The 16,874-nt window shown below is 57.1% G+C and overlaps 1 protein-coding gene across 4 annotated transcripts in view; it reads right to left on the bottom strand.

Moving 5' to 3' along the window:
• The window catches only part of SEMA3F (semaphorin 3F), a 77,745-nt gene that overhangs the window by 36,517 nt on the left and 24,354 nt on the right, over positions 1 to 16,874 (bottom strand). For all 4 annotated transcript variants that reach the window (XM_069736020.1, XM_069736021.1, XM_069736022.1 and 1 more), the window contains exon 2: positions 12,184 to 12,308. In XM_069736020.1, the coding sequence (XP_069592121.1) occupies positions 12,184 to 12,292 (109 nt within the window). In that variant the 5' untranslated portion in view covers positions 12,293 to 12,308. The remainder of the gene's footprint in view (positions 1 to 12,183; positions 12,309 to 16,874) is intronic.

Here is a 16,874-nt window from a genome sequence, read left to right as displayed (position 1 = left end):
CAATCCTAATCACAGGTATCAGTGTAATCAGTAAAACGGCACCGACCTGACACTGCCTGTAGTCACGGAGCATAATCCTGATCACAGGTATCAGTGTAATCAGTATAACAGCACTGACCTGACACTGCCTGTAGTCACGGAGCATAATCCTGATCACAGGCATCAGTGTAATCAGTATAACAGCACCGACCTGACACTGTCTGTAGTCACTGAGCATAATCCTGATCACAGGTATCAGTGTAATCAGTATAACAGCACTGACCTGACACTGCCTGTAGTCACGGAGCATAATCCTGATCACAGGTATCAGTGTAATCAGTATAACAGCACCGACCTGACACTGTCTGTAGTCACTGAGCACAATCCTGATCACAGGTATCAGTGTAATCAGTATAACGGCACCGACCTGACACTGTCTGTAGTCACTGAGCACAATCCTGCTGACACGATACTTTTAAGGCCGAGGTCACACTTGCGAATGAAATGCGAGAAACTCACGGGAGTCGCTCGCCTTAATACCCAACACATATATACACACGTTCCTGCGGCAGGCCAGGGCCCGATCACACACACACACACACACGTTCCTGTGGCAGGCCTAGGCCCGATCACACGCTCACGCTTCCTTGCACACACAAACACGATCCCTCCTGGCAGGTAATTATCTTTTCAGGGCAAACTGAGCTAATCAGCTCACGCTGAGGAGACGGGGAATGTGTAGCACAAGAGCAGCAGCTCTGAAAGCCGCTCGCCAACCAGAGATGACGGATTGGCAGCTCCATCACACCCATATGGTGTTGTAGGGTGTAAAGTTTGTGACCCCATGGAGTAAAAGACTCCCTGGAGCAGTGAACCCCGAGTCTGATCTGACATGGAGCCTTCTCTCTTTAGTCACTTCTGGACCATCCACTGTGTGCGGCAGCCATTAGTGACCATCACTAGGATTCAATCGTAGGTGTGAAAGTGTCCCAACAGTATGTGCTGACGCTCAGCCAGATGTCAGCAGTCCATCTATAGTGTAGGGCGCCCCCTCTGCTGTTCTGGTAGTCAGTGTAATCTGTGAAGTTCTCAGCACTTTTTGGTTTAGATTGTTCTCCTACGTTCACACGGAACTTATAGAATGTACCCGATTTAGGTTTCCATCAGAATGACGGCGACTCAAAGAATCGGTCCGAATGCAGGATCTGATATCTATAAGAAGTGATCACTCAGCCCCATGTAACCCGCCCTGCCATGCTCGCCCCTCTGACCCCGCAGCCATGTGACCTTACACAGCGGGACAGGGAGCCGGGTCCTAGACGACGCTGGATAAACACCAAAACTTACCGACCGTGCAGCAACCAGAGCCGGGACCAGCCGACACCCCTCTAACTGGTCAGCAACCGGCAGAGGCACGAATGAGGGGGGATCGGAATGTGGTCATCATGGTACACCCCCTATATCCAGCGCCGTACAGTCCACACGGGGCAACTATGATACCTGTGGGGTCACCTCCACACCCGGGTAACTATGATACCTGTGGGGTCACCTCCACACCCGGGTAACTATGATACCTGTGGGGTCACCTCCACACCAGGATAACTATTATACTTGTGGGGTCACCTCCACACCCGGGTAACTATGATACCTGTGGGGTCACCTCCACACCCAGGTAACTATTATACCTGTGGGGTCACCTCCACACCCGGGTAACTATGATACCTGTGGGGTCACCTCCACACCCGGATAACTATTATACCTCTGGGGTGACCTCCACACCCGGGTAACTATGATACCTGTGGGGTCTCCTCCACACCCGGGTAACTATGATACCTGTGGGGTCACCTCCACACCAGGATAACTATTATACTTGTGGGGTCACCTCCACACCCGGGTAACTATGATACCTGTGGGGTCACCTCCACACCCAGGTAACTATTATACCTGTGGGGTCACCTCCACACCCGGGTAACTATGATACCTGTGGGGTCACCTCCACACCCGGATAACTATTATACCTCTGGGGTGACCTCCACACCCGGGTAACTATGATACCTGTGGGGTCTCCTCCACACCCGGGTAACTATGATACCTCTGGGGTGACCTCCACACCCGGGTAACTATGATACCTGTGGGGTCACCTCCACACCCGGATAACTATTATGTCTCTGGGGTCTCCTCCACACCCGGGTAACTATGATACCTCTGGGGTCTCCTCCACACCTGGGTACCTATTATACCTGTGGTGTCTCCTCCACACCCGGGTAACTATGATACCTCTGGGGTCACCTCCACACCCGGGTAACTATGATACCTGTGGTGTCTCCTCCACACCCGGGTAACTATGATACCTGTGGGGTCTCCTCCACACCTCGGTAACTATGATACCTGTGGCGTCACCTCCACACCCGGGTAACTATTATACCTGTGGCGTCACCTCCACACCAGGATAACTATACCTGTGGCGTCACCTCCACACCAGGATAACTATCATACTTGTGGGGTCACCTCCACACCCAGGTAACTATTATACCTGTGGCGTCACCTCCACACCAGGATAACTATACCTGTGGCGTCACCTCCACACCAGGATAACTATCATACTTGTGGGGTCACCTCCACACCCGGGTAACTATGATACCTGTGGGGTCTCCTCCACACCAGGGTAACTATGATACCTGTGGTGTCTCCTCCACACCCGGGTAACTATGATACCTGTGGGGTCTCCTCCACACCCGGGTAACTATGATACCTGTGGGGTCTCCTCCACACCCGGGTAACTATGATACCTGTGGTGTCTCCTCCACACCCGGGTAACTATGATACCTGTGGGGTCTCCTCCACACCTGGGTACCTATTATACCTGTGTAGTCTCCTTCACACCTCGGTAACTATGATACCTGTGGCGTCACCTCAGGACCTGGGGAACTATTATACCTGTGTGATCACCTCAGGAACTGGGGAACTATGTGTGGTCTCCTCTGCACCCGGGTAACTATGATACCTGTCGGGTCACCTCCGCACCCGGGTAACCATGATACCTGTGGGGTCACCTCTGCACCCGGGTAACCATGATACCTGTGGAGTCACCTCCGCACCCGGGTAACCATAATACCTGTGGTGTCTCCTCCACACCCGGGTAACTATGATACCTGTGGTGTCTCCTCCACACCCGGGTAACTATGATACCTGTGGGGTCTCCTCCACACCTGGGTACCTATTATACCTGTGTGGTCTCCTCCACAACCGGGTAACTATTATACCTGTGGGGTCACCTCAGGAACTGGGGAACTATTATACCTGTGTGGTCGCTTCCACACCCGGGTAACTATTATACCTGTGGGGTCACCTCAGGAACTGGGGAACTATGTGTGGTCTCCTCTGCACCCGGGTAACTATGATACCTGTGGGGTCTCCTCCACACCTGGTTACCTATTATAACTGTGGGGTCTCCTCCACACCTGGGTAACCATGATACCTGTGGGGTCTCCTCCACACCCGGATAACTATTATAACTGTAGGGTCACCTCCACACCTGGGTACCCATTATACCTGTGGGGTCACCTCCACAACCGGATAACTATTATACCTCTGGGGTCACCTCCACACCCGGGTAACTATTATACCTCTGGGGTCACCTCCACACCCGGGTAACTATTATACCTCTGGGGTCACCTCCACACCAGGATAACTAGTATACCTCTGGGGTCACCTCCACACCCGGGTAACCATGATACCTGTGGGGTCTCCTCCACACCCGGGTAACCATGATACCTGTGGGGTCTCCTCCACACCCGGGTAACTATGATACCTGTGGGGTCTCCTCCACACCCGGGTAACTATGATACCTGTGGGGTCTCCTCCACACCCGGGTAACTATGATACCTGTGGGGTCTCCTCCACACCCGGGTAACCATGATACCTGTGGGGTCTCCTCCACACCCGGGTAACTATGATACCTGTGGGGTCTCCTCCACACCTGGGTACCTATTATACCTGTGGGGTCTCCTCCACACCCGGGTAACTATGATACCTGTGGTGTCTCCTCCACACCTGGGTACCTATTATACCTGTGGGGTCTCCTCCACACCCGGGTAACCATTATACCTGTGGGGTCACCTCAGGACCTGGGGAACTATGAGACCTGTGGGGGTCTGAGCAGGGGTGGTCTCCACAAAGCCCTAGCATGGCGCGTGCCGTTTATACGGTGGGGCTGTAGAGGTAATACCTCCGTATTACACATCTGCCGCTTCCTCTCACAGCAGAAGGAGGATATTCGGACCAGACTGATGGAGCGCTCGCTGCATTACACCTTAGTAATTTGCTGGCTTTGCATTTCCCTTTGTGTCTTCCGCCATCTTTCTCTTTCGCCACTATAGGGGATGTTTGTGCTGAGGCAAGGGGTCCGTGACGCGGCAGATAATACACCAGCCCTGTCCCCTCCAAGCCGGACTCAGATGCTAATTTTATTCTAAAGACTATTATCTAGCACTTCATCACTTCTGACCCGACGGCTCCCCAGAGGGGGTCATTCACTGAATCCCATCCCACCCACTCTGACTGGCAGGTCTCCGCTGTAAGCCGGGCACACTGTGGGTGACAAGGATGACAGATGGGTGACACCCACTCGCTCAGCCCTTCCTTGCAGATCACCCCTTTGATGTGACACAATGCTGAGAGACGGATGGGCTGCAGGGTGATTGGCAGCAGTCACTCCCACCACTCTCTACAGAGCCAAGGGCCCATGCAGGAGGATTACTGAGGATGATGGATGGCAGATAAAGCCAAATTGTGACCTCTGACCTCTCCCAGGTGCTCGTCCGCCTGAGGGACAAAACCAAGCGAGATGTGCAGCGTCCACGGGGGAGAAGCGCGTTCGATATCGTGTCCGGCCATACACAGGACGTCCTCGCCCCGCTAGGAATGTACATCTGTGTGTATACTGCAGAGCAGTGTCCGCCCCGGTGTGCACGACTGCCGTCTACGGCACCACCAGTCACCCACATACGTAATGGTAAGGGACGGACAACGACGGCACGGAGTGGTGACCAAACGAGGGTCTTGTATCTGAAAAATGGCAGGCACAGCCACCATAAGGCAGCCGTCCTCGCCGACCTTGGTAGTGAAGGGTTAACAGATAGCGCAGCTCCTGACGTGAACTGGTTAACAAGCACCGAGGATCCGCACACTCTTCATCCCCTGGTACCCATAGGAAATCATTGTGCCAGGAAAATCCATTAGCTTCCTTGTCTGTGTCAATTAGCTTCTAATTATGGCGGTGTAATGCTCAGGAGATAATTAACATGTAAATGACATTAGTGTTTATAGTCAATAATCCCTGGCTGGGGCTTCTGCTAGAGGCCGCGGTACCACTGATCGGCAGAGCGGCCCGGCTTCTGCTGGAGGCAGCGGTATCACCGATCGGCAGAGCGGCCCGGCTTCTGCTGGAGGCAGCGGTACCACCGATCGGCAGAGCGGGCCAGATTCTGCTGGAGGCCGCGGTACCACTGATCGGCAGAGCGGCCCGGCTTCTGCTGGAGGCAGCGGTACCACCGATCGGCAGAGCGGGCCAGATTCTGCTAGAGGCCGCGGTACCACTGATCGGCAGAGCGGGCCGGCTTCCAGAAAAGGTGATAGATGCTCCTGCCCAGCACACGCCTCTGGCAGGACCGAGCACAGCCGCTGTGACTACTACTAGAGAGGCAAAACAAATAAAATACACCAAAGAAGAAAGACAAAAGAGAAATCCGGCTGTGTGACAAAATGCAGGGATCTGGCGCACAGGTAGGATTTATGCTGCACCCTGTCACGAGGAAAGGTTTAATGGGGTTTAGGGTACGGAGGGGCTCAATGTAGAGAGAATCTACCCAACCTGAGACCACAGCTGGGGAGACATACGGGGATAGCCATGGCACAGCGGGGCTCCCCGAGGCAGCTCTATAGGATATATATAGGTTATCGCCATATGCATCCTATTACTCCAGCACATGTGGAGCCTTACAGCCACTCCTGCGCCCCACATGCAGAGCATTAGGACAAGTATCCCTGAGGAGTAACCCCGAGGAGTATCCCCAAGGAGCATCCCCAAGGAGTATCCCCGAGCAGCATCCCCGAGGAGTAACCCCGAGCAGCATCCCCGAGGAGTATCCCCAAGGAGCATCCCCAAGGAGTATCCCCGAGCAGCATCCCCGAGGAGTAACCCCGAGGAGCATCCCCGAGGAGCAACCCCGAGGAGTATCCCTGAGGAGCATCCCCGAGGAGTATCCCTGAGGAGCATCCCCGAGGAGCATCCCCGAGGAGTAACCCCGAGGAGTAACCCCGAGGAGCATCCCCGAGGAGTAACCCCGAGGAGTATCCCCAGCATTGTCACGGCACATGTGGAACGTTACTTGTAGGAATATGACTGAATATGTGCATCATTTCCTAGTGCGATATTCCACCATATGCAGAAAATTACCTCTCAGCATCCAGCCATATGCCTGGGATTACCCGCAGGAAGATCACACCCTGCGCCATACACACACGTACGGCGCCATATGTGGGGGGCTACCAGGGGACGCGGAGGACTTCACCTGTGGATAGAACATGACCACGGCAGGAGCAGCCACGGCTCGTTTTATGGGGATGGAAGGACGGGGGTGGGGAATAGGTAGAACGCTGGAAGGAGGAAACCGCAGCACGATTCAGGGGGAGAGACGAGAAAGGGGAGATGAGGAGTTAAGGCAGCGGGAAGAAGGCGGCTGTGAAATCACTGCCGAGATGGAGAGTTACCAGGAATCTTGGAAAGGGACCAAGTGAGCAGAAACATTAGTGGGGTGGAGCGCAGTGTGTGAGGTGAGCGTGGAAGCCTGCCAGGAGCCGTCTATACAGCGCAGGATATGGGGCACAAGTAGAATGCACCACCGTCACTAACGAGCTGCTGCATCACACAGCGAACCGCGCTCACCGCGGCCGAGAGGAACCCACCGGCGCACTCCAGTAATTGCCTCCAACTGGGAGATAAGACGACGCTGGGAGGAATCCGAGCCATTTACCTGGGCCCAGCGCTGCAGATGCAAATGTGGGAAAGCTCTGGGAAGAGACGGCGAGGGAGGGGGCTTCATTTGCCTAATATCAGGTTGGGGAGGCTGGTGAGCCACAAGCAGCTCTTAGAGGAGAGAGAAAGCCCCAAGATTGGCAGATAATTATACCTGCTCGCACCGCGGCTGTCAGGGGACCCCCTACACTCAGTCATTACCGGAGCGGGAGGGAAGCGGCGGAGAGGAGCTGGAAGAGGAGGAAGCGGGAGGTAAAGAGGAGACGGGGAGAGGAGGCAGACAGAGCAGAGGAAGGGACGGAGGGACAGAGAGCAGAGGAAGGGACGGAGGGACAGAGAGCAGAGGAAGGGACGGAGGGACAGAGAGCAGAGGAAGGGACGAGCGAACAGAGCAGAGGAAGGGACGGAGGCAGACAGACAGCAGAGGAAGGGACGAGCGAACAGAGCAGAGGAAGGGACGGAGGGACAGAGAGCAGAGGAAGGGACAGACAGCAGAGGAAGGGACAGACAGCAGAGGAAGGGACAGACAGCAGAGGAAGGGACAGAGCAGAGGAAGGGACGGAGGCGGACAGAGAGCAGAGGAAGGGACGGAGGCAGAGGAAGGGACGGAGGCAGACAGACAGAGGAAGGGACGGAGGCGGACAGACAGCAGAGGAAGGGACAGACAGCAGAGGAAGGGACAGACAGCAGAGGAAGGGACGGAGGCAGACAGCAGAGGAAGGGACAGACAGCAGAGGAAGGGACAGACAGCAGAGGAAGGGACGGAGGCAGACAGCAGAGGAAGGGACGGAGGCAGACAGCAGAGGAAGGGACGGAGGCAGACAGCAGAGGAAGGGACGGAGGCAGACAGCAGAGGAAGGGACGGAGGCAGACAGCAGAGGAAGGGACGGAGGCAGACAGCAGAGGAAGGGACGGAGGCAGACAGCAGAGGAAGGGACGGAGGCAGACAGCAGAGGAAGGGACGGAGGCAGACAGCAGAGGAAGGGACGGAGGCAGACAGCAGAGGAAGGGACAGAGGCAGACAGCAGAGGAAGGGACAGAGGCAGACAGCAGAGGAAGGGACAGAGGCAGACAGCAGAGGAAGGGACAGAGGCAGACAGCAGAGGAAGGGACAGAGGCAGACAGCAGAGGAAGGGACAGACAGCAGAGGAAGGGACAGACAGCAGAGGAAGGGACGGAGGCAGACAGCAGAGGAAGGGACGGAGGCAGACAGCAGAGGAAGGGACAGAGGCAGACAGCAGAGGAAGGGACGGAGGCAGACAGCAGAGGAAGGGACAGAGGCAGACAGCAGAGGAAGGGACAGAGGCAGACAGCAGAGGAAGGGACAGACAGCAGAGGAAGGGACAGACAGCAGAGGAAGGGACGGAGGCAGACAGCAGAGGAAGGGACGGAGGCAGACAGCAGAGGAAGGGACAGAGGCAGACAGCAGAGGAAGGGACGGAGGCAGACAGCAGAGGAAGGGACAGAGGCAGACAGCAGAGGAAGGGACAGAGGCAGACAGCAGAGGAAGGGACAGAGGCAGACAGCAGAGGAAGGGACAGAGGCAGACAGCAGAGGAAGGGACAGAGGCAGACAGCAGAGGAAGGGACAGAGGCAGACAGCAGAGGAAGGGACAGACGCAGACAGCAGAGGAAGGGACAGACAGCAGAGGAAGGGACAGACAGCAGAGGAAGGGACAGACAGCAGAGGAAGGGACAGACAGCAGAGGAAGGGACAGACAGCAGAGGAAGGGACGGAGGCAGACAGCAGAGGAAGGGACGGAGACAGACAGCAGAGGAAGGGACAGACAGCAGAGGAAGGGACAGACAGCAGAGGAAGGGACAGACAGCAGAGGAAGGGACAGACAGCAGAGGAAGGGACGGAGGCAGACAGCAGAGGAAGGGACGGAGGCAGACAGCAGAGGAAGGGACAGAGGCAGACAGCAGAGGAAGGGACAGAGGCAGACAGCAGAGGAAGGGACAGACAGCAGAGGAAGGGACAGACAGCAGAGGAAGGGACGGAGGCAGACAGCAGAGGAAGGGACGGAGGCAGACAGCAGAGGAAGGGACAGAGGCAGACAGCAGAGGAAGGGACAGAGGCAGACAGCAGAGGAAGGGACAGAGGCAGACAGCAGAGGAAGGGACAGAGGCAGACAGCAGAGGAAGGGACAGAGGCAGACAGCAGAGGAAGGGACAGAGGCAGACAGCAGAGGAAGGGACAGACAGCAGAGGAAGGGACAGACAGCAGAGGAAGGGACAGACAGCAGAGGAAGGGACAGACAGCAGAGGAAGGGACGGAGGCAGACAGCAGAGGAAGGGACGGAGGCAGACAGCAGAGGAAGGGACAGACAGCAGAGGAAGGGACAGACAGCAGAGGAAGGGACAGACAGCAGAGGAAGGGACAGACAGCAGAGGAAGGGACAGACAGCAGAGGAAGGGACAGACAGCAGAGGAAGGGACAGACAGCAGAGGAAGGGACGGAGGCAGACAGCAGAGGAAGGGACGGAGGCAGACAGCAGAGGAAGGGACGGAGGCAGACAGCAGAGGAAGGGACGGAGGCAGACAGCAGAGGAAGGGACGGAGGCAGACAGCAGAGGAAGGGACAGAGGCAGACAGCAGAGGAAGGGACAGAGGCAGACAGCAGAGGAAGGGACAGACAGCAGAGGAAGGGACAGACAGCAGAGGAAGGGACAGACAGCAGAGGAAGGGACAGACAGCAGAGGAAGGGACAGACAGCAGAGGAAGGGACAGACAGCAGAGGAAGGGACAGACAGCAGAGGAAGGGACAGACAGCAGAGGAAGGGACAGACAGCAGAGGAAGGGACGGAGGCAGACAGCAGAGGAAGGGACAGACAGCAGAGGAAGGGACGGAGGCAGACAGCAGAGGAAGGGACAGACAGCAGAGGAAGGGACAGACAGCAGAGGAAGGGACGGAGGCAGACAGCAGAGGAAGGGACGGAGGCAGACAGCAGAGGAAGGGACAGACAGCAGAGGAAGGGACAGACAGCAGAGGAAGGGACGGAGGCAGACAGCAGAGGAAGGGACAGACAGCAGAGGAAGGGACAGACAGCAGAGGAAGGGACAGACAGCAGAGGAAGGGACAGACAGCAGAGGAAGGGACAGACAGCAGAGGAAGGGACAGACAGCAGAGGAAGGGACAGACAGCAGAGGAAGGGACGGAGGCAGACAGCAGAGGAAGGGACGGAGGCAGACAGCAGAGGAAGGGACGGAGGCAGACAGCAGAGGAAGGGACGGAGGCAGACAGCAGAGGAAGGGACGGAGGCAGACAGCAGAGGAAGGGACAGAGGCAGACAGCAGAGGAAGGGACAGACAGCAGAGGAAGGGACAGACAGCAGAGGAAGGGACAGACAGCAGAGGAAGGGACAGACAGCAGAGGAAGGGACAGACAGCAGAGGAAGGGACAGACAGCAGAGGAAGGGACAGACAGCAGAGGAAGGGACAGACAGCAGAGGAAGGGACAGACAGCAGAGGAAGGGACAGACAGCAGAGGAAGGGACAGACAGCAGAGGAAGGGACAGACAGCAGAGGAAGGGACAGACAGCAGAGGAAGGGACAGACAGCAGAGGAAGGGACAGACAGCAGAGGAAGGGACAGACAGCAGAGGAAGGGACAGACAGCAGAGGAAGGGACAGACAGCAGAGGAAGGGACGGAGGCGGATAGACAGCAGAGGAAGGGACGGAGGCGGATAGACAGCAGAGGAAGGGACAGACAGCAGAGGAAGGGACGGAGGCGGACAGACAGCAGAGGAAGGGACGGAGGCGGACAGACAGCAGAGGAAGGGACGGAGGCGGACAGACAGCAGAGGAAGGGACGGAGGCGGACAGACAGCAGAGGAAGGGACGGAGGCGGACAGACAGCAGAGGAAGGGACGGAGGCGGACAGACAGCAGAGGAAGGGACGGAGGCGGACAGACAGCAGAGGAAGGGACGGAGGCGGACAGACAGCAGAGGAAGGGACGGAGGCGGACAGACAGCAGAGGAAGGGATGGAGGCGGACAGACAGCAGAGGAAGAGATAGAGGGATAGAGGAAACGCAACAGAAAGCAACGGTATAAACCAGGAGTGAGATGAGTGATGAGGACATACCGTGTAACCAGCAGTGCACCAGAGATGCACCGGGGGAGGGGAGGGGGGGTGCACACCGTGTGGCCAGCGCTGTACTGGAGGAGCCCACACCGCGTAAACTGCGCTGCAGCGGGGGGCCGTGCCATGTAACTAGCACTGCACCGGGGGGCCGCTCCATGTAACCAGCACTGCACTGGGGGGAGGGGGGGGGGGGGGTTTCTGCACCGTGTAACTAGCGCTATACCGGGAAGGGGGGGGGGGGCGGGGGGGGGGTTACAGATAGTGGCGATCCGCGGCCGGCTTGTGAGTGTAAATTGAAGTTATTAAGTCATGATGTCTGGGGACTGATGATAAATTATATCATGAGCGTGCTGCATGATCAGACATCAGCGAGTGTCGGACCATATGGGCGCCATACAAGATGGGAGACAGCGGCGATTCCCCACAATGTGTCAGAGCCTTCTCTCCTCCGTTCTGCACATTCAGGAGGCGGCTCCAGCTGGGGTGTAGCTGAATGGAGGCTCGGTGGCCGCACACCGTTCTGATTTTGCGCCTCCCTTGTCACAGGGTTGGATGTTTGACTGCGTGGTCCTGGCTTTGGGCTACGATCTCCTCCATACACTGCGGCCACGTTCCACCCGCAGATCCAGCACAGATTTCCTCACCGCTACATTAGAAGTGGGGAAATCTGCGTCAGAAGGAAAATGAAGCAAGACGTGAATCATGGTAAAACCACCTCTATTCACCTGTGATGTAACCTGCTGTGAATTTTACCTGCACTAATCCACAGGTGAAATCCGCATGAAATCTACCACATGTGAATGCAGGCTTATGATACAACAGGTGCCCAGCATAAGCAGAGCGATGGTAATCTATGAGCCGGACTTAAATGTGCTCCCACCTGGCACACAAGGTGTTAACGCTGCGGCGCACTCAACATGACAGACAGGGCTCTCCTGATTTCAGCACCTGCATTGATTGCACTGACCCTCCCCTCCTACAATCGGCCCTCTCCTCCCGGAAAAACTCCCGCAGAGCGGCTGAGAAATGATCATCACAATTGGAGGATTAACTCCCTCAGAGCTGGAAAAGATTGCGTCTTACCTCGGAAGGAGAGCTGCACGCGGGGGGGCGGAGGGGTGCTGTCCTTCGCCACAGCGTAGTACAAACTCAGCAGGATGCAGGAGAGAAGCCGCTGGTCCAGAGGGGGCATGGCGCAAGGTGGGATCCTGCCGAGAGAAACACAAAAAGATGAGCCCAGGAATATCCAAAGACGTGACGGCTGCCCCGACTCATCACGCCATTCACTCATCCACGGCCCATCCATGCCCTCCACTCACAACACATGGGCGCCGCTCTCTGGAGGGCAGATATTTGGGGAGGGTGCGACGGTTCCTACACCTGGGGCAACTACTCAACCAAATCTGCAGGAGCTCAGAAATATGTGACCGGCACCTCTGGGTAACACCTGACCCTGCAAGAAAAAAGAGCAAGTATCGAGGAAAGCAAAACATGGTGAAAAGCAGAAGCCGCCGCGTTCACATGTCCAGGAACCGGCCGGCAGAAATCAGGGACTTGTGCAGACAGCCCTTTTGTCCACCTGAAAAAAAAATGATTTCAACTGGATCAGTTTTTTTTTTTTAAGCATTGAAGTCTATGAAAAACAGATCCCTTACAAATGGAAGAAAAACGGATTTTGAAATAACGGATCCGTTGGAAATCAGTTTTTTTTCAGGGACAATAAAATTGTGTGTGTAGAACTCGCTGATTGCTGCTGGATCTGTTCTGATGGAGGTTTACTGCACATGTGAACACGGCCCTAACTATCACAGCTCATGGTGTCCGTAACCATCACACAAACATACAGGACAGTAGCGGGGGACGGGGCTGACAACCTCACACAGGACGTACAGGCTGGTTGTCAGTACACAGCCTGGCAGGCGGTGTCACCCCGTCACTATGAAGGCTGTACGCTGCGGGGCTGCTCACCATCTTTATTAATAAAGTGGAGAATGATCCTGATGACATTTCCTCCGGGGAAAATGCTTCATAATTGGATAAGTGAACACCTGTTGTCTTCTTCACGTCAGCCTTTCCAATCATCGCTCCACGCTCAATCAGGAACACGGAGCACACGGTGTGAAGACTTATGAGGGCAAACGCTCAGCGGTGACCTGGCCGGGTGTGCCGAAGACATTAGATGGCGGAAATCAGCTGAAATCATCGCAAAAGTAACCAAGTAATTAAAAGCTTAGAAGCAACACAAGAGCCCTGAGAGGCCTGGCCTGTAAATGACGGCCGACATGTCGGATCAGCACCCAGCAGAGGTAACCGCTAATAAGGGTGTGGAGCAGGAATGCAGATCTCACACCGTGCACCTCCAGGGCATCCAGTCAGGGGCATAGCACGCCTCCGCCAGGCACCCCCAGTCAGGGGCATAGCACGCCTCCGCCAGACACCCCCAGTCAGGGGCACGGCCGGGGCATAGCACGCCTCCGCCAGGCACCCCCAGTCAGGGGCACGGCCGGGGCATAGCACGCCTCCGCCAGACACTCCCAGTCAGGGGCACGGCCGGGGCATAGCACGCCTCCGCCAGACACTCCCAGTCAGGGGAATAGCACGCCTCCGCCAGGCACCCCCAGTCAGGGGCACAACCGGGGCCAGCACGCCTCCGCCAGGCACCTCCAGTCAGGGGCACAACCGGGGCCAGCACGCCTCCGCCAGGCACCTCCAGTTAGGGGCACAACCGGGGCCAGTACGCCTCCGCCAGACACCCCCCCAGTCAGGGGCACAGCCGGGGCATAGCACGCCTCCGCCAGGCACCCCCAGTCAGGGGCATAGCACGCCTCCGCCAGGCACCCCCAGTCAGGGGCACGGCCGGGGCATAGCACGCCTCCGCCAGGCACCCCCAGTCAGGGGCACGGCCGGGGCATAGCACGCCTCCGCCAGGCACCCCCAGTCAGGGGCACGGCCGGGGCATAGCACGCCTCCGCCAGACACTCCCAGTCAGGGGCATAGCACGCCTCCGCCAGGCACCCCCAGTCAGGGGCACAACCGGGGCCAGCACGCCTCCGCCAGGCACCTCCAGTCAGGGGCACAACCGGGGCCAGCACGCCACCTCCAGTTAGGGGCACAACCGGGGCCAGTACGCCTCCGCCAGACACCCCCCCAGTCAGGGGCACAGCCGGGGCATAGCACGCCTCCGCCAGGCACCCCCAGTCAGGGGCATAGCACGCCTCCGCCAGACACCCCCAGTCAGGGGCACGGCCGGGGCATAGCACGCCTCCGCCAGGCACCTCCAGTCAGGGGCACGGCCGGGGCATAGCACGCCTCCGCCAGGCACCCCCAGTCAGGGGCACGGCCGGGGCATAGCACGCCTCCGCCAGGCACCTCCAGTCAGGGGCACAACCGGGGCCAGCACGCCTCCGCCAGGCACCTCCAGTTAGGGGCACAACCGGGGCCAGTACGCCTCCGCCAGACACCCCCCCAGTCAGGGGCACGGCCGGGGCATAGCACGCCTCCGCCAGGCACCACCAGTCAGGGGCACGGCCGGGGCATAGCACGCCTCCGCCAGGCACCACCAGTCAGGGGCACGGCCGGGGCATAGCACGCCTCCGCCAGGCACCACCAGTCAGGGGCACAACCGGGGCCTGCACGCCTCCGCCAGGCACCTCCAGTTAGGGGCACAACCGGGGCCAGTACGCCTCCGCCAGACACCCCCAGTCAGGGGCACGGCCGGGGCATAGCACGCCTCCGCCAGGCACCACCAGTCAGGGGCACAGCCGGGACATAGTACGCCTCCGCCAGGCACCACCAGTCAGGGGCACGGCTGGGGCCAGCACGCCTCCGCCAGGCATCCCAGTCAGGGGCACGGCTGGGACTAGCACGCCCCCGCCAGACACACCCAGTCAGGGGCACAGCCAGGGCTAGCACGCCTCCGCCAGGCACCACCAATCAGGGGCATACCACGCCTCCGCCAGGCACCACTAGTCAGGGGCACAGCCAGGGCCAGCACGCCTCCGCCAGGCACCTCCAGTCAGGGGCACAGCCAGGGCCAGCATGCCTCCGCCAGGCACCTCCAGTCAGGGGCACAGCCGGGGCCAGCACGCCTCCGCCAGGGCAGGGAGCGGAACTTTTGCCTGGAGGATTCTTTACTGTTAGGGCAGTGAGAATCTGGAATTGCTTGCCTGAGGAGGTGGTGATGGCGAACTCAGTCGAGGGGTTCAAGAGAGGCCTGGATGTCTTCCTGGAGCAGAACAATATTGTATCATACAATTATTAGGTTCTGTAGAAGGACGTAGATCTGGGGATTTATTATGATGGAATATAGGCTGAAATGGATGGACAAATGTCTTTTTTCGGCCTTACTATGTTACTAACTATGTTACTATGAATACAGAAAATCTCAGCTTGGGTTTACACTTACCAACCTGCAGCCATGAAAGCACCTCTGACTGACTGCACACAAGCCGCTCGGCGGACGTGTACCGGCCTGTTCAGACACGCTGACCACACGACGCCGTTACTAATACGCTCGCTCTCTGCACATGGATTACCACTGCAGCACCGGCTGTCTGCACAGGGCAATGCGCTGCCGATAATGGCGAATATTTCACTCAACTGTTGGGCAGTGGCAGCCGATTTAGACAGATTACTAGGAATGCTCGGTCCTGATGATCATCCAGTGTGAATGCACCCCAAGTTATGCTTCTGCACTCGTCAGACTGGGTCAGTCCTGTGAAGCCACATATTCAGCCAATGGCAACATTCGATTAGGTTTATTCTATACAAGCCTGACTAATCCCTCAAATCTGTAGATCCCACAGGAATCCGCTAGATCAGGATGCATGCAGTAATGCACAATGAGTAGAGGGATACCACAGAGGTCGCCTGCAATTCTGTTGGATGCCCAGTACCGGCAGCTGTGGACGCCGTTCTGGTGGATATTGTACATGAAGAAAGTGAGTCTGTGAAGTCACATGTACAAGTCAGACAATGGAGAGTGCGGGTGATGGAGGGTCGCTCTCCGGCTGACTCGGACCCTTTGTGGAGCGCGACCTCTGTTACTATTGGGGGAAGAGTTCAGGGTCAGTGCCATATTTTTTAGACTTTTATTTTGCTTGTGAGGGGCGACACGCTCAGTCTCTGGCCTCCATTGTCTCTGGGTGGCTCCCACTCATCACTGCCACACTAGCAGCGCTTGCTTCCTCCGTGGCCATTAGTCTTGGTTCACACTTTCCTTGGAGTGTGGGAATTTTTGTATTACAGCAATGGACGTATGTCTAGATGCAACCAGGTCGCTGCAGATTGGCTTCTTTATGAATCACACCGCAGAGAATTCCTCACGTCTGGAGCATCCGTTCCTCGCGGATGGACCATGTCAGCGTCTTCCTCCGTGTGGCCATGCGGACTATGGAGTGACAGAAGTGCACATGGTCGGCATTCTCCGTGTCCCACCAGACCTTCCGCCATGGGCTTCCTCTCGCCTTCTGATCTCCAACACAACGATTCCCCGCTTGGAGTAACACAGTGAAGCCTCATAGTGGGAAGGTTTGCTTAATGCTGCCCGGTAAGCTCACACCGTCGCCTTAACCCTGCGGCTGCCGCAAAAGACTAATGTGTTTAAAAAAAAAAAAAATAGTCACATAATAGATTTTTACAACTCAGCGGCGCGCTGGGTTCACAAAAGAACAAATTTTATTGTAGCCGCTGGTTAATTGATATCTTTAAAGAGGTTCTTTCTAAAATCGTCAAGAGAAAGAAAGGAGGAGGATGGACTGTTAGCTGCGAGCAGA

This window comes from Ranitomeya imitator, chromosome 8 (genome assembly GCF_032444005.1).
Source record: "Ranitomeya imitator isolate aRanImi1 chromosome 8, aRanImi1.pri, whole genome shotgun sequence".
NCBI classification, from domain to species: Eukaryota; Metazoa; Chordata; class Amphibia; order Anura; family Dendrobatidae; genus Ranitomeya; species Ranitomeya imitator.
The sequence above is the reverse complement of the archived record's forward strand: the minus strand, read 5'-3'. Positions and strand labels throughout refer to the sequence as shown.